General features: G+C 44.2%; 2 protein-coding genes across 4 annotated transcripts in view; one reads left to right on the plus strand and one right to left on the minus strand.

Annotated features, from left to right (window-relative positions):
• ZRANB1 (zinc finger, RAN-binding domain containing 1) overlaps positions 1 to 16,037 on the plus strand; it is a 46,297-nt gene extending 30,260 nt beyond the window's left edge. The window contains exons 4-10 of the mRNA XM_011986423.1: positions 697 to 850; positions 2,361 to 2,432; positions 2,915 to 3,113; positions 10,302 to 10,422; positions 11,773 to 11,902; positions 12,057 to 12,286; positions 13,373 to 16,037. Of these exons, the coding sequence (XP_011841813.1) occupies positions 697 to 850; positions 2,361 to 2,432; positions 2,915 to 3,113; positions 10,302 to 10,422; positions 11,773 to 11,902; positions 12,057 to 12,286; positions 13,373 to 13,591 (1,125 nt within the window). The 3' untranslated portion in view covers positions 13,592 to 16,037. The remainder of the gene's footprint in view (positions 1 to 696; positions 851 to 2,360; positions 2,433 to 2,914; positions 3,114 to 10,301; positions 10,423 to 11,772; positions 11,903 to 12,056; positions 12,287 to 13,372) is intronic.
• Positions 16,038 to 16,928: 891 nt separating this feature from the next.
• Positions 16,929 to 27,478, minus strand: part of CTBP2 (C-terminal binding protein 2) — a 179,181-nt gene continuing 168,631 nt past the window's right edge. For all 3 annotated transcript variants that reach the window (XM_011986426.1, XM_011986425.1, XM_011986424.1), the window contains 6 exons: positions 26,282 to 26,488; positions 22,867 to 23,081; positions 22,254 to 22,384; positions 21,612 to 21,739; positions 21,112 to 21,229; positions 16,929 to 18,303 (listed from right to left, as the gene is read on the minus strand). In XM_011986426.1, the coding sequence (XP_011841816.1) occupies positions 18,123 to 18,303; positions 21,112 to 21,229; positions 21,612 to 21,739; positions 22,254 to 22,384; positions 22,867 to 23,081; positions 26,282 to 26,488 (980 nt within the window). In that variant the 3' untranslated portion in view covers positions 16,929 to 18,122. The remainder of the gene's footprint in view (positions 18,304 to 21,111; positions 21,230 to 21,611; positions 21,740 to 22,253; positions 22,385 to 22,866; positions 23,082 to 26,281; positions 26,489 to 27,478) is intronic.

The following is a 27,478-nucleotide window of genomic DNA, read 5'->3' on the forward strand; positions in this document are numbered from 1 at the left end:
AAGAAAAAAATAACAAAAGAAGAAAGTTTTAGCCTTCCTTTTTTGTTTGTTGTTTTCTTGCTTAGGAGGGCTGTGCAATAGTGCTCCCATCTCACTCCCGTCAGGCTGAGCTTCAGAGGTTGGCAGTCTGTGTTTAAACTTGGAGATGCCAAATGCTTTTTTAAAAACTCAGAGTGGTAACAAATGGAGAGGAAGAAAGGGGGCTTGAGGTCAGTGGGAACTAACCCTTTAAATCCTGTGCTTTTTTTGAGTCCAAGTTAGGGTACTTGAATCTTGCAGGAGAAGAGTGTTTGCAGTTTTCCGTTTCTCTATCAGCTGTGATTCTCTGCTTCTAAAGAATGTTTTTATTGGGTGCACGATGGTTAGTCTGCTTAGGTTTTCTGTCCTCCCTCCTCTTCCTGTGATGTGTCTGTGAACAACACCCTTTTCCATAAATTTTATGTGCATCTTTGAGTATTTCCTTGTGATAAATTATTAAATAGAATTACTGAATCAGAGGATAAAACATTTTTATGACTTTCTGAAAAGTTATACTGGTATATACTTTCATTGGTAAGGAAATAATACCCAGTGTATTTTAAGATTAAAGAAAACCTTGAGTTATTGGAAAATTTTGCTGATTTCTTTTAAATACTGTTGTTTTCTGCATCCATTTGTGGTACATGAGTTGAGAGGAAAGTTTCTTTTGTATTTAAGGTGTCTCAACAAGCAGCAAAGTGTATTCCAGCAATGGTGTGTCCTGAACTGACAGAACAAATCCGGAGAGAGATAGCTGCCTCTCTTCATCAGAGAAAGGGGGATTTTGCTTGCTATTTTCTGACTGACCTTGTAACATTTACATTGCCAGCAGGTAACTCCAAAATCTAATGTAAAAAGACTTTTTCATTTTATTATAGTTATATATGTGTATATAGGTGAAAAATGTTTTTGTTAGGAAGCACATAGCATAGCTACTACATGTGCATCTTAAATTACTTGACTGTCCTATTTATGCTGAAAGTGAGCATACGGAGGGCTACTTGTTAGTAAATGCTTTTGCTATCTGAGAGGAAGTTGTGGACCTCAGATTATTTTTTAAAAATCTGTTTTACTCTTATTTTTCTCTTTGGTTTTATTTTAGAATATCCTTAAAAAAAAAAACTCCTTTGAAAAATTTTCCCTTTTTCATTCTGGTATGTTATTTTGAAATTAGATAGCTATATTGGTTACCTGGTATTAAGAGATGGGATTACAACATGAGCTTTTGATGGGTCGAGTCAGATTATTTGAACACATGGCATTCTCTTGAATGTGTCATTCCTTTTTTACTCATTTTATATATTTCTACTATGTTTGTGAAGCAACTTTTCATTTTTCAATTCATTGACAGTTGAAAATGTCCTCCAGAGTGTTTTTTGTCAGTTGGCATTGAATAAATACAATAAACACCAAAAGTTTCTAAAATCTTTAATCTGAGATCTCTTTGTTTTGTTGCTGTTTTTTTTTTGTTTTGTTTTGTTTTGTTTTTTGTTGTTTTTAAATTGAAACGGGGTCTTGCTCTGTTGCCTAAGCTAGAGTGCAGTAGCATGATCATAGCTCACTGCAGCCTTCAACTTCTGGGCTCAAGTGATCCTCCTGCCTTGGCCTCCTGAGCAGCTAGGACTGTAGGCTCATGCCACCCACCCCTGGCTAATTTTTTATTCTTTTGTAGAGATGGAGTGTTTACTTGGGCTAGATCTGAGTGTTTTTAATTTTTATATTCAGACAAATAGGAACGTTTACAAATTGGAGAAGGTAGTAATTAAGTTTTCTGAAATTGGAGGAAGTTTCATTTGAAATGCACTCATTCTGTGTGTTTAAGCTTACCCCAGAATGATTAGATTTTGTAAAATTTATTTTTTATTTTTATTTTTTGAGACAGGGTCTCACTGTGTCGTCCAGGCTGGGGTGCGGTGGCAACATCACGGCTCATTGGCCTCCCCAGGCTCAAACAGTTCTCTCACCATAGCCTCCTGAGTAGCTGGGACTACAGGTGTCTACTGCCTCGTCTGATTAATTTTTGTATATATTTTGTATAGAGATGGGGTTTTGCCATGTTGCCCAGGCTGGGCTCAGAATCCTGAGTTCAAGCAGTCTGCTGGCCTCAGCCTCCCAAAGTGCTGGAATTATAGGCGTGAGCCACTGCACCCGGCCCAGAAAAGAAATATTTTACCTCACACATGTTATACTTGTACATTAAGAAAAAGCTATCTGATAACCTTTAACGGAAAGGGAGTTATTTTAGAGAAAGTTACTAGTAGATAATTAATAAGTGTAATTAAGTATAAGTGAAGTATAAGTTATGAAACAAAAGATCTTTTAAGTTTGTTTTTTCTTTGTAGATATTGAAGATTTGCCCCCGACTGTCCAAGAAAAATTATTTGATGAGGTGCTTGATAGAGATGTTCAAAAAGGTAAGCATGGAATTAATGAGTATAATTTACCTTTCATCTGATCAAGTAAGTTTTGTTTAGTAAAGCATGGTGTAGTTTGGTGTATAGTCAACTTGCTTTATTTTTATTTTAAATTAAAGATGTAAAGTCCTGAAGTTCAGTGTTACATTGTATGGTTCACTGTCATAGAGTGAACAAATAAAGATAGAAAAATTTTAAAACCTTGGTTCTCTGCTTCCTGTTCCAGAATGTGTATATTTCTATATTAAACACTTTTTAGAAAATAAAACTAAAGAATTTAAAAGTTGATTAAATTATTCTAGAGACAGAAGATGTTTCAAGTACTCAGAAGTTTATATGTCAGTTGGTCAATTTTATTTAGGTGTTTATTGGTAAATTACATATAAACCATTTTATATCTAGAAAATAGGTTCTTTTTCCCCATGAATATTCTCTAATGACATAGGTATGGAAATGAACATGTATTTAAATCCATCGTACAGAATTAGAAGAAGAATCTCCAATTATTAACTGGTCCTTGGAATTGGCTACACGTTTGGACAGTCGATTATATGCACTTTGGAACCGGACTGCAGGAGACTGCCTACTTGATTCAGTACTACAAGCTACCTGGGGCATCTATGACAAGGACTCGGTGCTTCGGAAAGCCCTGCATGACAGCCTGCATGACTGTTCACATTGGTGAGCTGGCATTCTGCCCCGTTTCAACCCAGGAGTGCATTTGCTGGATCATTTCCTTGTAGTGGCGGAATACTTTTTATGTCAGTTATATTTTCTATGGAAACTAGAGGAAAAAACAGTTCATTTTGGACATTAAAATACTTTGAACATGTCCATGGTTTTTGTTTTTGTTTTTCCCCCAAGAAACGAGATAAAAGCAAGAATAAATGGTTTTTATACTTTTTTTTGCTAAATTTTAAAATGGAAACATTTGAAGCTTTAAAATGCAAGCATTTATTGTTTCTATAAAACAGAAGCAGTATATTTGAACATTTCAAATGCAACATTTCAAGTTATATAGTAGCCTTAAATATTGATAAGGCCTTTGCTCATCTTTTTAGGGATTGATTGATTGATCAATCCATCGATGGAAGCAGGGTCTGGCTCAGTTGCTGGGCTGGAGTGCAGTGGTGCAGTCTCGGCTCACTGCATCCTTCACCTCCTGGGCTCAAGCCATCCTTCCACCTCAGCCTCCTGAGTAGCTAGAACTACAGGTGCTCATCACCATGCCTGGCTGTTTTATGTATTTTTGGTAGAGATGGGGTTTTGCCATATTTCCCAGGGTGGCTTTGATAATCTTGATCTCAAGCGATCCACCTGCCTGAGGCTCCCAAAGTGCTGGGATGACAGACCTGCGCTGCCGCACCCAACCTTATTTAATATTTGTGTTCACCTGAGAGGTTATCTTGACATTGTGTTACAAGTTTTTTTTCCTTCCTGAGGGAGTCTTAAGATCACATTCTTTATTTTGCAAATTTTCAAACCCATGGAATAATTTTTTAAAAATTCAGTGCAACAGATCCTGGTATTTTCATTCAGCTGAGCAGTTGTTAACTTTTTGTCACACCTGCTCCATGTCTGCATACAGAAAGACTCTTGGGTCAATTCGTTGTAGACATCATGATGCTTTACCCTTCAAAATATTAACATACATCTTTCCAGAACAAGAATATTCTCCTACTCACCCACATTCCCATTCCTACATCTAATTCAACATTGATTCTGTTATCTAACAGTTCATAATCACATTTCTCTAATTGTCTCAAAGTGGTCTTTATATATTTATATTTTAACAGCATGCAGTCACTGGAAAAATAATTGTTTTTGTGAATGAATAGTTCAGATCTTTACATTTATTTGACTTATGTGTTATTTTCTTGGTTCTTTGAACATTATCTCATTTAGTTATTACAGGCATGAGCCACCGTGTCTGGCCTATAAGTTACTTTCTTGAGAGCTAAATTGTAGATCAAAGCATAATGCAGTATGGCTGGGGGGTGTGGCTCATGCCTGCAATCCCATTGCTTTGGGAGGCTGAGGCAGCCAGGTTCAAGAGCAGCCCGTCCAACTTGTTGAAATCCTGTCTACTAAAAATACAAAAATTAGCCAGGTGTGGTGGTGCATGCCTGTAATCCCAGCTATTCGGGAAGCTGAGGCACGAGAATTGCTTAAATCCAGGAGGAAGAGGAGGTTGCAGCGAGCCAAGATCTCGTCACAGCACTCCAGCCTGGGTGACAAGAGTGAGACTGTCTTGGGGGTGTGGGGGAAAGCATAACGTAATAGAGTAACAATTTGTGGGCACATTAGAGAAATAAAATAGCTTCCTGGATGACCTGACTGGATGTATATGAAAGCTAAAGAATGAATGTATCACTCAGGTAGTTTTAGTCAATTAGTAATTGTCCTGGAGAGAGAGCGTTTTTGTGCCTCTTAGTGGAGATGGCTGTATGGTAGTATGAAGTGGGTTTATCGGGCTAGGTAAGCCTGATGCTGGTCAGTGCTCTGCCTGTCTGGCCCTCTTGATCAGATCCCATGGTCACCAAGCAGCTTCCTGCTCCTGATTTTCTTGACCACTGCTGTGGGCCTGTCTGTGTCAAGAGGATGAGCCTGGTTTGGTTTCTAAGAGAGTGGGTTCTTGGCATTGTGGTTTCACAGGTCTGCCTTGTAGTTTTGGTTAATGTGACTCTGCCCTGTAAGCCAGGTTTGAACTGTGGTAAATCTACCACTTTGCAGGTCACCTCTAAAAAGGCGGCCAGTAATCTTTGGTGGTAATTTCCTTTTTTTTTTTTTTAAGACAGAGTCTTACTCTGTCTCCCAGGCTGGAGTGCAGTGGCATGATCTCGGCTCACTGCAACCTCCGCCTCCTGGGTTCGAGCAATTCTCATGCCTCAGCCTCCTGAGTAGCTGGGATTACAGGCAGTGCCACCATACCCAGCTAATTTTTTGTATTTTTAGTAGAGGTGGGGTTTCACCATGTTGCCCAGGCTGGTCTCGAACTCCTGAGCTCAGGCCCTCCCAAAGTGCTAGGATTACAGGTGTGAGCCACCACGACTGGCCTTTTCTTTGGTGGTAATTTCCTGATCTGTTGAAAGGCCAAAAGTACATTGTGGATTTTAGAAGTGGTGTCTTTTTTTTAGTGGTGAGTGTTTTTTTTGTTGTTTTGTTTTTTGAGAAAGGGTCTTGCTCTGTCACCCAGGCTGGAGTGCAGGGTTACGATCTTGGCTCACTGCATCCTTTGCGTCCTTGGGCTCAGGTGATCCTCCCACCTCAGTCTCCTGTGAGTAGCTGGGACTATAGGAGTGTGCCACCACATGTGGCTAATTTTAAAATTTTTCTGTAGAGATGAGGTTCTCACTATATTGCCCGTGCTGGTCTTGAACCCCTGGACTCAAGCGTTTCTTCTGCCTTAGCCTTCCAAAGTGCTAAGATTACAGGCATGAGCTACTGCACCTGGACTTTTTTTTGTTTTTTTTAACAAAGACATTTGTGGTGAGTAAGAATTGCTTTGGGGTTTATTCCCACCTGTTCCTCAGAGCTGGCTATGGGTGATCTTGTGAGTCTGAGTTGTCACTGATGTTAGTATCGGGACTGGAATTCTCAGATGGTTGTGAGTCATTTGAGGTCCCGGAAGTCTAGCATAGAGTTAGGGAGATTGTGGGCAGATCTCTTGAGCCTAGGAGTTCAAGACAAGCCTTGGCAACATAGCGAGCGAAACCCTGTCTCTACCAAAAAATACAAAATTTAGCCAGGCGTGGTAGTGTGTGCCTGTAGCTCCAGCTACCTAGGAGGCTGAGGTGGAAGAGTCATTTGAGCCTGGAAGGTTGAGGCTGTGCTGAGCCAAGATCATGCCACTGCACTCCAGCCTAGGTGACAGAGTGAGATCCTGCTAAGAAAAAAAAGAAAAAAAAAAAAGAAAAAAGAAAAAAGATGGTCAAGGGGAGAAATAGAATCTCCCTATTCTATTAAGGAGTGGGTACTAGGGTGAGAAGGAACTAGGCTGTTTGTTTACAGCCACTGGCAAGAGTTGTTGCAGCAGATCTTTTAGTCCATAGTCCTGACTCTTAAAGGATGCTTCAGGAGTGAGCACCTAGGGCTGGCATATGGACAGGTGTCCCAGAACAGCATGGTTTGGCATCACCTCCTCCAGTCCCTGCCACTGGGGAGCTTTGTCCGATGGTTTACGGTTCAGGCATAGGAAGCTGCATTGATTACAGTGATCACACAGACATCCTTACAGTACTGGGGTGGGTTGGGATGAAAATTATCTAGTGGTTAGATAGTAAGTGTTGTTGCCATGGATTCAAGAGGTCAAATATACTATGGAATAACCCTTACAGAGTTCTTGTGTTGAGTTGCATGAGGTTTGTCCACCGGGCTTGTCATGTGGCCAGTAGAGAGTAGAGTGAGAGTGAGTAGGCATGGGTTTTCTAGGCCAGGGAGGGGAGGAGCCAGCATATAGCTTGTGTAGTCTCCTTTTTAAGATGCTCTTTGCTGAGGTGCCGTTTGCACTTAATTGGAATCAGCTGGAATGAGATGTTTTCTTATATAAGATACATATTAAGAACTGAGAAAGCAATTTTCTTTTATTTGAACCCCTCCACCCGTCACTTCAAGATAGGCTATTTGTGTTTGTAGCTAGCTGTGCTGTTCTCTTGGATACCGCTGATTCTAGCTGACTCAGGTTCTCAAGTCTGAATATGTTGTACTTGCTTTTTATTGACATGCCAACCCAATTTCCCAAGGGGCAGGTGGAGGCATTTAATGTAAATTGGGGGAAAAAAATTTAGTATCAGTCTTTCAGAATTATTCCTTTTTTCTTTTTGGAGACAGGGTCTTGCTGTGTTGCCTGGACTGGAGTGCAGTGGTATGATCTTGGCTCATTGCAACCTACACCTCGTGGCTCAAGCAATTCTCCCACCTCAGCCTCCCAAGCACATACCACCATGCCCAGCTAATTTTTTTTTTTTTTTTTTTTGGTATTTTTTGTAGAGACAGGGTTTCGCTATGTTGCCCAGGCTTGTCTCAGACTCCCACCTTGGCCTCCCAAAGTGACTGTTTTTGTTATTACGAAGAATTGTCGGCCGGGCCTGATGGCTCAGGCCTATACCAGCACTTTGGGAAGCTGAGGCTAGAGGATTACTTGAACTCAGGAGTTCAAGACCAGCCTGGGCAACATAATGAGACCCTGTCTGAAAACAAAAACACAATGAGATACTACCTCACGTGCACAGAAATGGCCATAACCAAAAAGACAGGCAATAACAGTGTTGTTGCGAATTTGAGGAAATTGGAATCTTCATACATTGCTGATGGCAACGAGAAATGTTCTAGGTCTTGAACTCCTGGGCTCAGGTGATCTTCTAGCCTCAGCCTCCCAATTAACTGGGATTGCAGGCACATGGGCTGATTGTGGTTTTGATTTGCATTTCCCTATTTAAGTGATGATATTGAGCATCTTTTCATGTGCTTACTGCTCATTCACGTATCTTCTTTGGTTTAGTATCTTTCCACATCTTTTGCTCATTTTTAAATGGGTTGTCTTAATATTGATTTGCAGGTGTTGTTTGTATCAGGTCCCTCATTGGATATCTGCTTTGCAGATATTTTTCTCTATTCTGTGGCTTGTCTTTTCACTTCATTAGCAGTGTCTTTTGAAATCAGGAGTCTTTAATTTGATCAAGTTCAATTTATCAATGGTTTTCTGTTATTGCTCATGCTTTTGCTGTTGTATCTGAAGAGATTTTTGTCTAGCCCAAGGTCACAAAGATTTACTCCTGTGGTTTCGTATAAGAATTTTATAGTTTTAACTTTTACGTTTAGGTCATTTTTGTTTTACATTTTGAGGTCATTTTTGTTGAAAGTGTGAGGTGTCCTAAATTCACCTCTTTGCATGTGGATACCCAGTTGTTTCAGTACCTTTAATTGAAAAAACCCTTTCTACATTCTATTGCCTTGGCGATTTTGTTGGAAATTAGTTGACCATACAAGTAAGGGTTTTTTTCTGGACTCTTAATATTGTTCTATTGATCTATTTTTCCACTGGGCTATCCTCATGTCAGTACCAGACTGTCTGGATGTTCATATCATTGTAATAAATTTTGAAATCAGGAGTGTAAGTCATCTGACTTTGTATTTCTTTTTCAACATTGTTTTGACCATTTTGAGTCCTTTGGATTTCCATATAAATTTTAGGATCCAGCTTATCAATTTTTGTAAAAAAGACAGCTGGGATTATGACTGGGATTGCATTTAATTTGTAGATGAATTGGGGTGATGGTGGTATTGCCAGCTTAACAGTATTGAGCCTTCCAATCCATGAACATGGAATTGAGTTTTGAATGTTAAACCAAACTGGTATTCCTGTACCATCTGGTCACACACTGCTGGATTTGGTTTGCTTGTCTGTTCTTATGGAGACCCTGGTAGTTTCAGAGTTTAGGTCTTGGGGTGGTGAGGATGAACATTTTAACATGTTTAGTTTTAAAGTATATTTTATTGAACTCCCTTCTTCAGTGGTCTTTGTAGAGTTTTGAGTGCAGTCACCATTGAATTTCTGGCTGACTTAGCTGTCTTACTTACAAAGTGATTTTAGGCATTAACCAAGAAATTTCTAACTGCCTGCAACTTTCAGTATTAACAATTTGTGTTTGATATTTCTCCTTGAACTTTTCAAAACATAGTATTTTATCACTGTTGCCAAAATTTTCAGACACATTCCTGTGTATCTTAGCTGTTATAAAAGAAGAATATATATATTTTAATTTTAAAACATTTGGAATTATAATTAAACATCCTCAGTTACCTGGAGTATGAAAAATGTTTTAAACTGAGGTTTTACTCTGGAACATTATATTTTAATTTCTTTAGAAAATATATTAATTTACTTTCTAAGAAGCCCTTCATTAAATTACTGTAAAGCTACTTGTGACACCAACCCATTTAACTTTTTTTTTTTTTTTTTAAAAGAATAGATGGGGTCTCACCATGTTGGCCAGGTTGTTTTGAATTCTGGACCTCAGGCAATCCTCCTCCTTCAGCTTCCCAAAGTGCTAGAATTACAGGTGTGAGCTACCACACCTGTTCACGTTTAACTTTAATATGCTGAAACTTTTTAACAACAGGAACAGAATTGTCTGTGGTTTCTTTTACCTAGAATTCAGATGTATGGAAGATAAATGTGATGTTATAAACAGATTAAATGTCTGTCTTCATTTTAGAGGTCTTAGTTGGCTTGTTTTATAAGACAGTGAACCATAATTTTGAACATAATTATTTCTGAATTTTTATATCTGATAGACAAAGAATCGATGTTTTCAGTAATTCAGTGTTAAGCATAAAGAAGGAATGTTTTCTGTCATTGCAGTGGGTTTCTTTTTGGTTGCTTTTGAATTATTAGGTGATCATCAGAGAGAAATTATTTATGGAAAGAAATCTCAGGGAGATGATCTTGATACTATGAACACACGGAATATTTCCCATCTGTTGTTTATACAAGTGATCAAGTAGGTGGTGTACTGTACATTGATAGAGAAATGTAGTGTCTTTGTATCCAACATTTCAGATGACTTTTTTTTTTTTTTGTAAACTAATTGTAGACAGTCGAAAATAACCAGTCTCATAATTAGCGTTTGAAGTTTGAAAATTTGGTTGTTGGTAAATCACATTCTGGCTAAAGATGTTAAAGGATGTTACAAGGTATCCGCTAGCGGAAGAGGGAGGCATTTTTCATTTGAAAAATACATTACCAACCAGGCAAAATAAAATTATTGTTTCACAAATTGCTTAAAGACTGTGTTAAAGAAAAATGATCAGAACTGTAAATGTTTCATTTATAGAAGGCTTATTTTTTTTACTATCCTGCTTTTTCAGGTTTTACACACGCTGGAAAGATTGGGAATCATGGTATTCTCAGAGCTTTGGTTTACATTTTTCCTTGAGAGAAGAACAGTGGCAAGAAGACTGGGCATTTATACTCTCTCTTGCTAGTCAGGTGAGGATGCTTCAAGTCTCGTTGCTTCTATGAGAAAAGTGAGCATGTAGTCTAAATTGATTGATTTGAGCAAACCATTTTGGGGGCAGTGTGGTCAAAGAAAAGAATGCTTGACTTGATATCAGTCGACTTGGGTTCTAGTGATGACTGCTATATATCAAATAAATAGCATAGTAAGTATAGATGACCATAGCAAGTCCTCACTGCAGAACAGGGGAGAGAGTAATATGTGTTGTTATATTGAATGATTAAAAAACATCAAAAAGTGAAAGCTGTGCTGTGACGGTTACATACACTAGATAGTCTTGGGATGGCTCTCCATTCCTGCAGCATAGGCTTGAATGCCTATGGTACCTATCCAGGTGAGCTCTGTTCTGTCTCTGGGGACACTTACTCAAGATTACTGAACTGGTAGGTACTTGCATTGCTGTTGCTGATCTCTCAGGCCCTGAGGATCCAGTTGTCAATCTTTATAATGCTCCCTGTGGTGAGGCAATACCTGTGTCATGTAGGCAAAGGGAAAGGGTAGTTTAGCTTACTCTGAACTAATTAGCATCAATAGGAATGGTTTCTGATTAATGTGGGAATGAATTTTTCCAAGTTTGCTAACCCCTTTTTATTAATGAAGGCTTCCTGTAACATGGAACTGTATAGGGTTGTCCCTTAGACTCTTGGTTTCATGCTTTATTTTATGACGCACTTCAGTATACCAAACTAAAGTACAAATATAGATACAACCACTCCTTTTTCTTCCCATAAAGCACCATGGTTCATTTGAACTTAGAGAAGGAGGTACCCCATCTTTGGGTAATTTGGGCAGGATTCATAGTGGTTGATTTACATGAGACACATTATCTCACACCATGCATTGTAGCTCGATGATGGACCCATTTAATATTAGTAGTCACGAGTTAGGTGACACTGCCATTTACATTTGCATGAAACAGGCTCACTTTTTTATTTCAGGAGGACTTTGTTGTAGGTAGTGCTTTCACAGTAACTTAACCAGAATGTGATAATAAAGCATCCTTAGCTATCTGAATTTCTGGTTCCTGAGGTTGGAGAGTTAGTGGTGAGGTTGGGTAGCAAGGGATATTTCAAAATATGTATGCACGTCTATATAATTTGTGAGTTTGGATGGTGAATGATATTTGCATGTAGCCTTTGTAGATTTCTTTTACAGTTCTATTGGATTTATTATTTGAGGAATCAAATGCTGCTTTGACAATTTTTTCTTTCTTAAAAACCAACTGTGATAGTATACTAAAGGGGAGTTAGTATTATTTTTTACACATCAGTTTTCCAGGAGTGGTAATAAAATGTTTTAAGTTTTTGTTTTGTTTTGTACAGCCTGGAGCAAGCTTGGAGCAGACGCACATTTTTGTACTGGCACATATTCTTAGACGACCAATTATAGTTTATGGAGTAAAATATTATAAGAGTTTCCGGGGAGAAACTTTAGGATATACTCGGTTTCAAGGTAAGCCATTATTCAGGAGCATTTTACAAGTTTCTTTGAACAGAATGGCTCAGATGTCAGAAAGGAGCAGTGGACAGGGGAATGTGAACTAGGGCAGTGAGGGAGTGGCTCTTTCTTCCCGTAACTGTTGGGATTTTCTTCCCTCTCTTTCCAGGTGTTTATCTGCCTTTGTTGTGGGAACAGAGTTTTTGTTGGAAAAGTCCGATTGCTCTGGGGTATACAAGGGGCCACTTCTCTGCTTTGGTTGCCATGGAAAATGATGGCTATGGCAACCGAGGTGCTGGTGCTAATCTGAATACTGATGATGATGTCACCATCACATTTTTGCCTCTGGTTGACAGTGAAAGGAAGCTACTCCACGTGCACTTCCTTTCTGCTCAGGAGGTAAGCAGTGTCTTTCTCCCATGAACTATTTCTAGTAGTGACCTTGTACCAGAAAGAGCCTGAGGTGCCTTTCAGGTGTGGTTTTATCTGCACTGTCACTTAATTTCTGAATGTGATTGTAGTAATTGCTGAAGATACCTGTTATACTTTGAAATTTACCTTTTCAAAACTGCTGTATGGGGGACACATCAAGGAACTTAAGGTGGTGATGGGTTTTAAAAAGTAAAGATGAGGTTTGTGATTTAAATACGGCATTTAGGGAATGAAGCAAGTTTTTATCTGAAAGCAGAGTTCCAAGAATTGCAGGGCCAGTGTGGTTTAAGAGGAGTAAGCAACAGGGAAAGAGAGAGGGTAGGCGGCAGTGGAGGGAGGGAGGGAGGGAGGTCAGAGAGGATAGGGATGGGGTGGAGTTCACTGAAGGCTTTTTAAAGCTTTGGGTTTTACTCTGGATAGTGTGGTAAGCCAATGGCTAGTTTACCGAGAAGAGGAACATTTGGGGCTCTGGTGCAGTGGCAGGAGCAGGAATACCAGGTATTGTAGATGAAGGGGAGTGAAAGGGTAGTATAGATCAGACGGGAGGTGGTGAGAAGGTACAAAAACAGCGCTCTTTCAGAAAGCCAGTGTTCTTAGAAAAGTATTGGTCTTTTATTCAATATACTAGTAATTATCATAAAACGTTTATAATCACAACATGAAGAAAAATTCATAGACCGTAACTTGTATAATTTCAGCTTGTACATAATTGACTAAGTAAACTTACCTTGTCATGTGTTTGAAGCTGTGGCTTGCCAGGATCAGTTTATTAGGACATTTGTTTTTTGTTATTTTATCTAACAGATTACCCTCTAGTGTGCTTTTCTCTTTAGTTTTTTTCTGAAAAATTTGCCATTGATGTCTTTTTAAATTTAACCAGAGCAAAATGGACTTTAAACACAAAACTTCCAAGAGATCAAAACCATGTGAAAAGTTGATTGCTTTGGCCTTTTCATGAGTTAGCATACCAGCTGTCAGTTTCCACGTCACATTCCTACCAAGTCTCTGATCTGTTGTATGATTTTTCCCTTTGTCTTCATATTCCTCCAAAAGCTAGGTAATGAGGAACAGCAAGAAAAACTGCTCAGGGAGTGGCTGGACTGCTGTGTGACAGAGGGGGGAGTTCTGGTCGCCATGCAGAAGAGCTCTCGGCGGCGAAATCACCCCCTGGTCACTCAGATGGTAGAAAAATGGCTTGACCGCTACCGACAGATCCGGCCGTGTACATCCCTGTCCGATGGAGAGGAAGATGAGGATGATGAAGATGAATGACAAAAAAATCGAACAGCAGAAGACCAAGGCATCAGATCTGTAATGACCCTAAAGTTAGTGTGGTGCTCGAAGCAGAGTCGACATCATGGAATGAACCAAATCTGGCAGGATCTGCTCGGGGAAGTGTTTTCCTGGACCACACACACCTAATGGAGATAATGCCTCTGCTGCGTGATGGGACAGAGAACTTTAGTTGGACTACAGTTTGTAAAAAAAAAAAAAAACCTAATTTTATTAAGACAGAACTTTTTTTCCTTTCAAATTGTAAATCTGTCTATAAATGTAACGCATGTGGTTGTGTAAGAAATTGTGTAATAGGAAAAGTTGTACCAGCATCTTCATATTATTGAGAAAATTTTTTCAGCATGGGCACTTAGAAAAAGCACATGGCAAATGGCTCTTTGTTCCTTTAAGATATTATTTCAGTAGAACCTGACATTCTACTTTAACCTTAAAAGATCCATCTAAGTCTCAGAGATCTGGAAACGTTTTGTACAGATTATCTACACCAAAACATAAAAATAACCTTTTATTTTATTAATGATTTAGTTCCTGTTGTGCCCAATCCAATCAAATCTTTTAGGAACAAACTGCAAGAAGAGCTAAGAATGTTTTAGAGTGAACTAAATATAGACATTGCTTACTTGTTTTGAAGAGGGTTTTGGTTTTGGTTATTGTGTCTTCAGTTTTCTGATATGCCCCCTTTCGATATTTAGATATTTATTTGTTGGGAAGAATACCTTAAAATGAGGGTTCTTATTCCAGATTCTGGGCAGTGGTCTGAGTAGTTTTTTTCCTGGATGAAAAGGGAGCAAGCCCACTTGTCACTAAATGAATTGTGTGCAGTTTGCTCACTTGGACTCCATCCACAGTGTACTACTCTCAAATTGCCATGCCATAGGCCTTCGGATTCTTCCTTTCATCACCTCTGCTCTAAGCAAATCTTGTTAGAAGGGCATGGCATGCCTTTGCTTAGGCAGATTGGGAACACCCATTCACTACAGAATAAAGATTTTAAAAATGCAATAAGGTGGTAAATGCATTCTATGAAGAATTTCTCAGTGTTTAGTCTGAGAATTTTTGCATGTTGGTTAATTGTGGCCATTCTTATTTAAAGTTAAAATTATAATCTTAGGTAGAAAAACTTTTTTATAAGAAGTATTATTTGACCACTTCAGGTATACATTCAATACTGGGTAAAAATTTCAGACCTATCTCAGGAACACAGAAATACTTGGTGTCCTGATAAGCACTTTCTAGACTATTGATGTGGCCAGGAATTTGGAAGGATCACACACACACACACACACACACTCACACACACGCACACACACACACATATTTTTTTTTCCCTTCCCTGTGATGAAAAGGCTGTGAAAACCTTAAAGTATTTGCTTGTTTTTTAGTTGATAATGAAATGTGTACAACCTCAAATTTGCTGCCAGAATGATACTAAAAATAGAAAAATACCCACAAAACTGTCATGTCTTTAGTTCCGCCCCCCAAAAACTCAGTAAAAAAGTGTTCCCAGGATGAAAAGATCATTTTTGCTGCATGCTAAATCTTGCAGGAAAAAATGATTTTTGTAGTATGATTCCGTAGAAATGAATCTTTGATATAATGTAAATGCTGCTGTTTCAAGTGGTGAATGTGTTCTTAAAAATGGGCTATACTGTTTGCTTTCATTTTGGCCAATAATTAGTTAATCGAGTTTGTAGAAAATGTTAGCATTCTGACTACTTAGCATCTGTAGTAACTTTTCTCTATGTATAGGGATAATTTTTTAGTGGGCAGAGATCCTGTTCTAGTTGCCTGTTAAGCAAAATCTGCCCTCCCAATTGAAGAAGCCAAAGAGAATTGTTCGGGGGAGAAGCATGTAGCCATTGCAGTCTGCGTTGCAGCAGCGTTGTCCAGCGAGTGTATGCTCCGTACTTAGCTTCTACTGTGTGTCGTGGTTTGGTGAGTGTTGTTTCCTCTGCGCGCTCTATTTATTTATTTATTATCAGTGACCCTGACCACATAGTGTGATAGGTGCAGCATTCTTCCCTGTGGGAAAGAATTAAAGATGGTTCCATTTCCTAGGCTACAGACAGGAATGGGGCTCTAAATGGTTTTCATAGACTGGCTGTTAAAGGCCAAAATTTTTGGTAAATCAATGCTGTATTATGCTCTTGAACTATTAAACAGCCATAATTATTGTCCCAAGATAGAATATAGTCCTTTTTCAAAGATTATACATGGCTAGGTGACAGACTCTGATAAATGATTGACTCTGGATAGTAAGTCATACCTTCGCTCTGTGGACTTGATGGTTCTTTGCATAGAGCAAACAGAGCATGGCATTTTGTTTTGACCTGTTCTTCCTTGGAGTCAAATTCATATACATGTATATAAATTTTGGTTTGGGCAACCAAGATCTAATTAAACAAAACCCAGGTGGGCCATGGACTCAGACCTGCCTTATGTTTTTGACTCTTAGGTTCCTCGTGTCCCAGACTTCTTCACGTATGTGAAGGTAAGATACTCTGTGTGCGCTTGGCCTCCTTTCCACGCATATTTCATAGTCTCTTTGAGAGTGGTTACAAAGATGTTAAACTACCTTTTTGTTTCCTGGGGTGACAGGTCAGTAACTATGAGTGCCGTCTCTCTCCATGTGAGCTTGTGTTAATGGACACTTTTATGGTAGAGTTGGGATGGGGCCACCACCTTAGAGTGAGCAGACAAGGCCAGGCAAGCCAAAGGCTGTAAGACACCATGAGTTTTTTGTTTTGTTTTAATGGGAAGGGAAGTATAAGGAAGAGCTCAGAGGGAGTTTGATACCTGGAATTGTTGGACTTAATTGACACTTAGCAGACACTTAGTATAAAGGTTTAATTCTATTTAAAAAGAAGATCCATTAAATCAACTTCAAGTTCTTAACTCATGGGACTATTTTGCAACACTTCTTTGTAAATATTTTGTTAGGTTATTGGCAAAACAGTTTCAAGGGTCACTTCCCTGCCTTGAACCAGGTCCAGGCCATTTTGCTTTGGGGTAAATTAAAATCAGAACTCTTAAGTTGAGCAACTTTTTTTTTTTTTTTTTTGAATGTAAGACTTAGCTCTAACCCACCATTTACATCTTAAGGATGGCATGACTTGATAATGATGGACTTGTGTGAGGTTTTGATTTTTCAATTAAACTTTGTATCACATGAGGTAATTGTCAGCGTTCTTGAGTCTGGTTATGGAATAGGCAGAACCCTGTAGTAACAAGAGTTGGAAACTGGCTAATTGACAATGCAGTTGCCTTAAACATCTCAAGTAGAGCACTTTTACATTAGTGAGATGTACTTGAATTTCAGAACTTAACAAATTTTAATTACTTTTTATTGAAAACTGCACTGAACGCTAAATGTCCACCTTTACAATAAACAAATACAGTAACGGTAACTCACACTAAAACAAAACATACTTCTGATAGCCATTATTTTTCTGTTTGGGACAATTTTAAAGTTTTTCTTTTGTCACAAAAACAGGAATGTACCTATACAAAGGCTCAAAATAGGCCATCTTTTTAAACAAAAAGGCAATGATTCACAAAAGACTATGAGCAGAACATGGAACTAGCTGATACAAATCTAATAGGATTTGTTAAAATCAGTCACATCTAATACATCTGAAGTGTTCTTGTATAAAATATCACGTGAAGAAAAGAAGACTTTATCAATGTCTAAAAAAGTGGGTTTGTTCATAGACAATCTGACAAGTTACCATAAAAAGTGTTTCCTGAGACATAAGGAAATGCAACATTATTCTTCTTGAACCCTTTCAGCTCAAGACTTTCCACTCAATAAAATAGCAGAGGATCTGAAACTGAGAAAATATATTTGAGTACAAACAGCTTGTGAAACTTAATACTTTTTTTTTTTTTTCACATAATCAGAAGATTTTACTGAACTTACAACCAACTTGCCGGCTCAGAATGCAGTTCAGGTGTGAGAGACGCTTTTCTGTACAGGAGCCTGTACTGTCTTCAATCCTATGCGTGCAGGTGTCTACCACAGGCAAACAGTTTTCTCCCCATTTTGTAGTCATGTGATTTTCCTATTAGCAAAAAGAGGTCTCCAGCCCCTGTAGACTTAAGGGACTCAAGTCACAGGATGGGGATTTCCTCTCAATATTTTTTATTTTGTTGTTTGAACTCTTGATGCAACATTGTAGAGCAGGGTGTTCAGGACCTGCTGTGCCCAAGGGACTGAGAAAGAAAAAAGCTCTATTTATTCTTTGTGATTTGATGCACAGATGAAAAACTTAACACACAATAACAGAAGTTGGTCGTTAATAAATCACATCCTAGTCTTTCAGCGCTTCCGTAAGCAGACGACATCTTCAGTTTTCTAGCTCTTGTAGTTTTAACACTGCAACATCAATGATGCATATGTCCAGAATCAGTTACAAAGACCATCAGATTCTTTTTCTCTTAGTTCATCTATTTTTCACTGTCTCTTGGTCCCAAGTGTATCTGAATGATTACCTTCTGGCATTCTCTGCTATTGCTCGTTGGGGTGCTCTCGATTGTCCCCATGTTTTGTGGGCTGGTTGGGAGAGGGCGCTTGGGAAGGATGTGCCACTGTCGGGAGGTTGTGAGTCACTGGGATGCCTCCAGGGATGATCCCTTCCATGGCTGCAGGAAGTCCTCCTGGAGCCACCCCCACGATGCCTGGCGGATATCTAAGGAACACACAGAAATAGGGCCTAGTAAGTTGAGGGCAGAGTTGCCAAGCTCTTAGCTCTTTTCCTACTTCTAGCATTCTGACAGGCAGTTTTGCCAGGCTGTCCAGGCTGGTCTCAAACTCTTGAGCTCAAGTGATTCCCCCCCATAGGCCTCCCAGAGTCCTGGGAGTACAGGCTAGAGACACCACGCCTGGCTGCTAATAATTATTTTTTTTTTTTTGGAGACAGAGTCTCACCCTGTTGCCAGGCTGGAGTGCAGTGAGTGGCGTGAGCTCTGCCTCCTGGGTTAAAGTGATTCTCCTGCCTCAGCCTCCCGAGTAGCTGGGACTACAGGTGCACGCTACCACACCCAGCTAATTTTTGTATTTTTGTTAGAGACGGGGTTTTACCATGTTGGCCAGGATGGTCTCAATCTCCTGACCTTGTGATCCGCCCGCCTCAGCCTCCCAAAGTGCTGGGATTACAGGCGTGAGCCACTGCGCCCGGCCCTGGCTAACAATTTTTATGGGACAGTTTATCCTCCCTATCCCCAAAGCAAGGAGAAGTCTCAAACACTGCCAACTAATTTATGAAAACTAGTCCAATCAAAACACGGGGCCACTAATTTTGTAGCTTTTAGATAACAAGATACTAGCCCATACTAATTATGAACGTGGATATACTCTACTGTTTAAAAAAAACACTCTGTACAAAATGGACTCCCAAATGTTCACCAGTTACTTCTGACTGATAAAATGATTTCCCAACAGAGCACAATGGACTCTTAGGGACTGAATGTTTGTCTCCCTCCATCCCCCTAATTCCAGTTCAAATCCCACACCTCCAAGGTGATGACCTTAAGAGGTAAAGCCCTTGGGAAGTGACTGGTCAGGAAATGCCTGGGTCATGAATGGGATGAGTGCCCTTAGAGAAGGGAGTCTAGTTAGTGCTCTGGCCCTCTCTCTGCCACATGAGGATGCAGGAAGAAGCTGACGGTCAGCTGCCTGGCCCTCTCCAGAACCTGACCATGATGGCAGCCTCATCTCAGACTTCCAGCCTCCAGAACTGCAAGACATTTCTTCACAAGCCACCCAGTCAATGCTACTCAATTACGGCAGCCAGAACTCACTCAACTTTCTAGGCTGGTTGGTTACAGACTCCCATGGCCTGGGATGGGAAAGTGGTACGCTTGCTGGCTGTTGGCTGGGGGGCCGCCTTCCTCAGAACGCCCAGGCTTGGGCTGGTTTTATATTGCAAGCACGAGGTGCTGTGTGAGGACATACTGCATTCACCACCCACAGAACATAGGGTCCTCGGGCAAAGTGGGACTCAGTGTATTCACACAGACTTAGGAGGCAGGGCATAGTTCCCAAACCCTTTATCATCCAGGTAGAGGAGGCATCTCACTGTGGAAGCCACCCTGCCATCCTGTCACCACCAGTCAGAAATCCCCAAGACCTTCAGAAGGACTCTGGTCATGAGGGTCCCCTTCCAGTCCCTTCTCCTCAGTGCACATATACTGTTCTAGGGGGCCTAAGAGCCCCGGCTTACGTGAAGGATAAATACAATGGTGACATGAAGAGGTGGGCCCCCAACTTCACCCAACAGGGGGATCTGATGCTATGATGGGCTTGAAAATACTTGTGAGGACCAAAAGGATGGGACTGGAGGAAATGTGAAGACAGCCACGTGACCTGCAAGCACCGCATAGCTGCTTCAGGGTCGGAGCCTTCATTACACAAACTAAACGCACCCTGGTCGTCACTATGGCTATAGCAGGGGACGTGTGGCAATGTCTGGAAACATTTGCAATCATCATGAGTGGGAGTGGGAGGTGCTACTGGCATCCCGTGGGTAGAGGCCAGGGATGTTGCTAAACGTCCTAGAATGCACAGGCCAGGCGAATGAAGAGAATGATCGGCCCCAAACGTATCTATTGCCAAGAGCTAGAAACCCTGGTTTAGAGTATGTAAAAATTTTTCTTAAGATTCAAGGCTGCAACTTTATGCATGAAGGGGCTACTGATTTCCTGGGACTCCAGCAATAATGTTGGGATGGGGGTGGTAGGGGGTGGGAGAAAACCGACTCGTGGATGGGAAATACCAGAAAAGAAACCACCTCCCTGGGAGGGCTCCTGTCTTTACCCCACTCTGCGTTCCCGAGTACGGCTCGTTTCTCGGCTGACCCAAACTACAGGCATCATTCTTAGCATGTGGACAAGGTCATTATCCTGAGTTGATTGTACCTTCATTGGCCAGAATGCCTTCCGTGGACATAAGATTCAAATTAGAAAATGAACTTGCTCACAGACCTGTGCACTTGAACATCTTATCTATATAAGCCTTTCTCTTTGAGAAGCCTTTTCTTTTTTGGTGGTTGGGGGAGCGGGAGGCGGGGTTATCTCACTCTGTGGCCCAGGCTGGAGGGCAGTGGGTGATCTCGGCTCACTGCAGTCTCCACCTCTCAGGTTCAAGCAACTCTCCCGCCTCAGCCTCCCTAGCAGCTGAGATTACAGGTGTGTGCTACCACGCGTGGCTGAGAAGCCTTTTGGTTCTAAGATGGCTTTAGAATGAAAGGCAGTTCCTAGCACCTGTGGTCAATCACATGTGACCGAACCCACTCCCTTTTAAAATAGCTTCTGTTCCATGAAATTAGGCATTGGAAGACCTGAGGGGGCAGTGCACACAGTTCCTGCTGAGAAGGCCAATCGTTGTGGCCCTGCTGTAGCATCTGCGGGAGGTAAGCTTCCCACCAAGTTTGGGCTTCTCTCCCGGGCCCCGCGGTGTGGTGCTCACAGGCTGAGATACAGTCAGTTCCTCTTCTCACCTGTATGTGGCACCATTGAGCTCAGGATGAATTGCTTGCTGGTCTATTACTGACCAAGGCGCTGATGTGACAAAAAATTCCTTGTTCACACAGTTTCTTAAGCTTTCTGGGATGCGACCTAGGGTAAGATGATTAAAATACCATATTTTTACAAATCACAAGAAGTTTAACATTACACGTGTAGCTGCTTATGTGGGGAAATAAGCATTTGTGAAAACGTAAAACATCCAAAGGCCCAAGTGCTTGAGCTCTTCAACACTGACCTTCAGCCTGTCTGCCCCGCCCGAACCCCTGAGTTTATGTCTGGGCCTAAAGGGAATGGTTCCTTCTCTGAAGTTTAGTTCAGGGCTTACATAAATCAACAGAGCCCCAGTCATATACATTTGGTGCTAAAAATGAATTCCACCTGTGAAGAGCCACCTGTAGCCAGCAGGATGGGAGCCGGCTGGACTGTGGAACTGAGGCTGCCCTTGGCAGGCCAGAGGCACGGAGGTGCTCACCTGTGATGGCTCGGCGGATCTCCGTGGCAGCTGCCTCCCTCATCTCCAGTGATGCCTGCTCGCTATACCAGGCAGTGTGAGGAGTGCAGATGAGATTCGGTGCATCTTTCAACGGACCCTGAGCAAAGCTAGAAAAATGTAGAAAAAAGAGTAAGCGGGAAACGCTGCATACCCTCCCTGCCCTCCTCAGCACGAGGGAGCTCTTGGCCGTGTAGGAAAGTAGCTGCATAGATAGCGTGGATACAGGAACATCTGTGATGGTATTTCATGAAGGCTGGGTTGAATGTAATTATCAAAATTCTGTAAGAACTGTAATTGGTAGATCAAAAAGTCCAATTCTATTGAACGCTTGTCCTGCTCTAATCCAGGGCAGAGATGACGCCTGTCTGTCTAAAGACCAGAACCACCGCCACCACCACCAACTTTCTGCCTCTCCTTTCCCGGATGACCTTTGGGAAACTTCCAGTCCTTTTACGATTAGAATACAGCACAATCCTTAGAAAAACAGAGACTGCAAATGTCATCTCTGGAGTTTCCTGCCCAGGGACCTGTTTGGGAAAAGGGCCTCAAGTTCAAAGTGTGAGGGTCGGGTGTGGAGTTGGGCCCTGTGGGCTGCTGGTAGGCAGCCAGGGCAACACGCACCTAAAGGGCTCCGACTCATGCACGTCGAGGGCTGCCCCTCGTATCCTGCCCTCCTTGAGGGCTTGTGCTAAGGCTTTCTCGTCCACCAGGCCACCACGGGCTGCGTTCACAAGGAATGCTCCCTGCCGCATCTGTGGAAGGAAAGAAAAGCCGGTTACAGGCACACTGGCATGGTGGAAGACTCTTGTACCAAGGTTTAAAGAAGAAAGCTGCAAGCCAGGAGTTTTATTGGTCTAAGTGGTTCAATGTGTGTGCTGCAGTTTGAGGGAAGGGAGCGGGAAGTTTTGGTGATGGCTGGAAGCCAGGGCCGTTTCTGCTGATCCTGACAGGAAGCAACACGGTGCAGAGGCTGGACTGTGCCGAGCTGCGGGCCTCTTGGCAGGCTCTGGGCAGCCTGTGAAGCTGGGTCCTGGCTAGCGCCTGTCCGTCTCTGCTTAGCCCAGCTCAGCCGAGGAAGGGCTTCACCTGACTTGTCTCTGGTGTGTTGCAGGTCTCTTCCCTGCTCAATTGTATCCCGAAACCATCTCCCTTGCCCTCCATGTCCCTCTTGTGCCCACCAGCAAGTGCTACCACCTTTCGACAGAAGCGTCCATGGCATCTGTTTTCAAATTACCTGCTTTATGGTAAAGTCATTGATGAGGTGGTGGTTATGCTCGTTGAGATTGCAGTGCAAGGAGACGCAGTCGCTCTGATACAGCAAATCCTGCAGGGTGTAGACCCTCTGCACGCCCAGGGACCGCTCGATCCCATCCTGCAAGTAGGGGTCATAAAATATGACGCTGAATCCAAAGGCCTTGGCTCGAACTGCAACCGCCTGCCCCGTGCGACCTGTACAGAAACAGAGCGTCCAGGTGAGTGAGTCCACAGCCCGCGCCCCAGCGCTGCCACCTCCACTGCGTCTGAGCTGAGTCCGGGCTTGCCATCCCTGCTGGTAGCTGCTGCCGGAGAAACTGTGTGCCCAAAGCTTAGGCCTGAGTCGAGCACTGCCCGCGAGGGGCCACCATGGCCGATGTAGGACAGGTGAGGACCGCAGTGCTTGCTGCTTATATTGGCCACAGCAGGAATTTTGTTAAAAACAAAACAAAACAACCCTTCCTTGTTACTGACATTTTCAAACACAATTACAGTGTTCTGACAAGCCCACATGCCCCTCCCATCACCACCCGTGTCCTCTGTCCCCACTCCTCTCCACACTTCTTGTGTGCATTGCAGGCTTCTTAACGTGAGCTTTGTGTTTGAAAAACTTGCTCTCAATATAACAGGGAGTGACGTCCTGCCTCTTCATCGCTGGGCTCGCTCCTGCAAAGGGTGACATGAACACAGTGGCTCCCTGCAGGCCGGCCCGAGTGCAGACTGGCCACGTGCTACTGTGTTCTGGGCGGGAGGCAGGGCAGGTGACCATTAGGCCTGGACCTGTCCCACTGGTGGGGCCTCGTGTCCATCTGCAAGTATGCAGCCTGGGCCTCCCGCCAGCTGTGTCACAGGATGAGGAGGTGTCTCCCACTCCCCAACAGCTGTCATTTCATAAACCCATGCGGTCCCCTCGAAAGCACCTCCAGCTTCCCAGACCAATTGTCAGCATTTTGAAAACAAAATGGTTAGTGCTGATGCTCGACTGGGTTCTCCTGGAGATCACAGAAGGAATCTTTAAAGCCATGGTTCCAAGGTGCAGGCGGGAGAAAGACAAAGATGCGCATTTCCGAGCAGGCAGCCCGTGTTCCAGGGGTACCTCAATGCTGGATGGCTCCTCCTGCAGCAGCTCCATCTAACTGACGGCCTGGCTAGGACAACTGCCGCAGTTAGAACAAAGGTTGAATAAGGCCAGTCTCATCAGGGACAGCTGCAGGGCAACTAGCATAGCAAGGCACGAACCATCACGCCTCCCGTCATCAGTGTCACCCCTTGGAGCAGGCAGTACTGGACGGTGGCAGGGACGGAGAGAGAGATGGCTCTGTGACGCACTGGCAACATGACACTGAGGACCCCAGCATGCAACTGCTGTTCCTGCAGCCGCCATCCCCGTTCATGGTGTCTGTGCACGAACACGCTTCAATCAGCGGGGCTCACACTCTGCAGACCCAGGGCCTGGACGGCCTGTGGAACAGCAGCCCGGAGCAGCAGCCCAGATTTCAACCGTGCCGACGGGGGCTGAGTGCTATTTCTTTGTTTTTTTCCCCAAGTTCACAAACCCCTTGAACTTTATCCGAGATTTTCTGACGACCTAATGACTTAATCCTGCTACTGACTTAATCAAAACCCATTCCCTACAGAACAGACCTACTCCCCCACCACCCTACACCACCTTTTAAAAAGCACAGCTCCCACAGGCTACCTTTCCTTCAGTTTCTGTCCATGCCCCCAGCCCCAGGCTGCCCTCTCTTGGCAGCACCGCCCCACCCGCCTGCTGCCCTGAGCCAGCTGGGCCTGGGGGACTCTTGCTCAGTGGAACCTGAGGTCAGCAAAAGCTCTTAGCCCAGGATGGCTGCGGCAGCAACAGTCCTGAAGGCTACAGAGACACCTGGAAAGGGAGCAAGGAGAGACCATGACAGCCCCCGTGCTGGGGACCCAGGGTGGTGGTAGCAGTGGCTAGTGTACAGTCTTGAGAAAACAGGGCGGTGGCTGGGGGCTGAACTGGCCTCCATACACCGAGAGGGCTTTTAAAGTTGAATGACAAGGGCAGAGTCACAGGAACAACCCCAGGAAGAAGTCAGAAGCCCCTGAAACAAGCACTTCCCCAGTGAGGCCCCACCGTGCACCCAGGGTACTCATGACCACATGGCCCCAGGCTATGCAGCCTGGCCAGAGACCACCGAGGCTCCGGGGGCCTTCAGAGTATACGAAGATGGAGATGAAGCAGCATTTCCGAGCCACGAGGCCCAGTGGGGCCTGGACAGAGGGAGCCTGGTGTTCATGCCACCTCTGCCTTTCCAACAAAGTCAAAACACAGTGGGTCCTTTAAAAGATCCCCAGCACCGGGCACTTCAACTCAGACCCCAGGCGAGGCCAGACCCAGGAGATCGTGGCCTGTAGAGGGGACAGAAAGATGTACACTCCTGGAAGCGTCCAGCAACTTCGCTCTCGTTCAAGCAGCACCCCAGGTCCAGGGCAGGGCTCGTGGGGAGAGGAGCACGGGAGCTTCATCCCCGGAGGTGCGGAGCTCCAAGCAGAGGCTGAGCAGCAGCTGGGAGTCTCCCGGAGGCCAGAACATTACTGGCCCCGTGTGCACACGTGCCTTCTTGGAGTCCCAAAAGGCAGATACCATGTATCCCACCAAATATCTACTTACAGATTGGGAAACTGAGGCAAAAAGCTCAGGTAATTCCCACAAGGCCACAGAGCTGGTAAGTGGTGGTGTTGAGATTCAGTGGCAACGGGCTGAGGTCTCCTGGGTGTGGTGTGGACCCTGATGGTGAGCAGGGTGGGGGCCTCCTCGAGCCCCCGTGGAATCAGGCTGTTTATTGTCACCTTCTCCTTGGCACCGGCCCCCCACCACCTTGCTGAAGACCCTCCTGGGGCCTCTCCCCACGTGTCTCCTTTTCCTGGCCCTCTCTCAGGAGCTTTCCAAGCTGATGGCCTGACTCTGCCACCCCAACCCGGCATTTGAAGGCCTTCAGGAGTGAGGCCATGCCCATAGTCCACTAAACCGCCAGCCCCTACTTGAGCCCCAAGCCTGGCTGCTTCTCCACGACACAGCTCCATACAGCCCCTGCCCTTCACCCCTGCCCAGGGAAATTTAGTGGGCGCGGTGCCTTGCCTGCTGCCCCACAGCAGAGAATGCTGTCCTGCCAGACACCGCAGACAGCAGCGGACACGCATTCTTCCCGAACCAGCCCAGATCCTGCCTCTGGGGCGAGTTCCCTGATGGGTGTTGACTCCGATCTCCTACCCCGTGCGACACAGGGAGGGGGCTGGCCCTGCCCACCCTGGGGACTCCTCAAGAGCAGGCTGGGGTTGCCTTTCCCGAGGGGTCCCCACTACGCCAGCCCGCGTCGGAGGGGGCGGGGATGGATGCAGAGGGTGGCACGTACCAAAGCCGATGAGGCCCAGCGTCTCCCCACGGATGCGGGCCGCTCCCGAGGCCACCTCTCGAATCTGCTCCACGCTCTGCACCCGCGTGCCTTCCCGCAGTGCCTGGTACAGCCACGTGTTCCTCCGGTACAGATTGAGGATGTGGCAGATGGTAGAGTCCGCCGTCTCTTCCACGGCTGCAGACGGGATGTTGCACACAGCAATTCCTAAAAGGGACGAGGCCAAGGCCGGAGATGACAAAACCTCAAGATCAGTGGGGAAGCCCCAGGGCTCCCAGCCTGCCCTCCTGACACGGGGTTGTTGGCACGGGGGGAGGCCCATCTTATCGTCTAGCAGACGCGGGGCTGGGCACGTGGGTGGCAGGCCCTCAGGCTCTGATGCTCGGGAAGCTCTAGCCCGAACGTCCGCCCCTGCCCCCCAAGGAGGACTTTTGCTCTAGGACGTGGCTCATGAACAGCCCAACTCCTATGGCTGATCTCGGGCCTGACTGGCTTCCTCCCGGGCTTGTGCTGAGTCCCAAGAAAGGACCTGGAGTGGCAGCAAGTTAGTGGTAAGTCTGGTAAGACCAGACTCCTCCAAATGGACCCCACTCAGGCTCAAACCCCTCAGGGTCTTCCTCACAGAGCTGGCAGGGGTGACAAAGAATGGCTTTTGGTTTTAAGGTATGCTAACAGTTTGATGCAAAAAACATACGTTTTAAACATACTTGTTCCACCCCCACAAGGATGCAAGGGCTGGCCCTGGGACAGAACTGATGTCGGAAGCGTGTGCACAGTCATCCTGTGGCCCTGTGTTCAGCACCCTGCTCTGGGGGGAAGAACTAGACCAGACAGGATGCCCTCCCTGCCCCGTGGAGCAGCCTTCAGGGCCAAGCGCGGCTTGGGGTGAGCCCTCTGGCCCCCTCCGAGCTGCAGAGACCAGGGTCAAGTATCTCCCAGCACAAGGCAACTGTGGCGTGGAGAGTTAACCCACAATAGGCAGAAAGGGCCCCGACATTTACCCTCCACAGCCAGAGGGCGTCTGGGGAAGATGAATGAATGCCAGATACAACAGGGGTGCAAGGAGGCAGAGGGCCAGGCCGGGAGCGGCCCCTCCCTACCACCCAACAGGTGGAGAACCAGACGCCTACTTGCAGCAGAGACCAGAGGGCCGAGCCAGGGGTACGGCCCCAGGGGGTGGGCTCAGCAGCCAGCCTG

This window comes from Mandrillus leucophaeus, unplaced genomic scaffold (assembly GCF_000951045.1).
Source record: "Mandrillus leucophaeus isolate KB7577 unplaced genomic scaffold, Mleu.le_1.0 Scaffold299, whole genome shotgun sequence".
In the NCBI taxonomy this organism is placed as follows: domain Eukaryota; kingdom Metazoa; phylum Chordata; class Mammalia; order Primates; family Cercopithecidae; genus Mandrillus; species Mandrillus leucophaeus.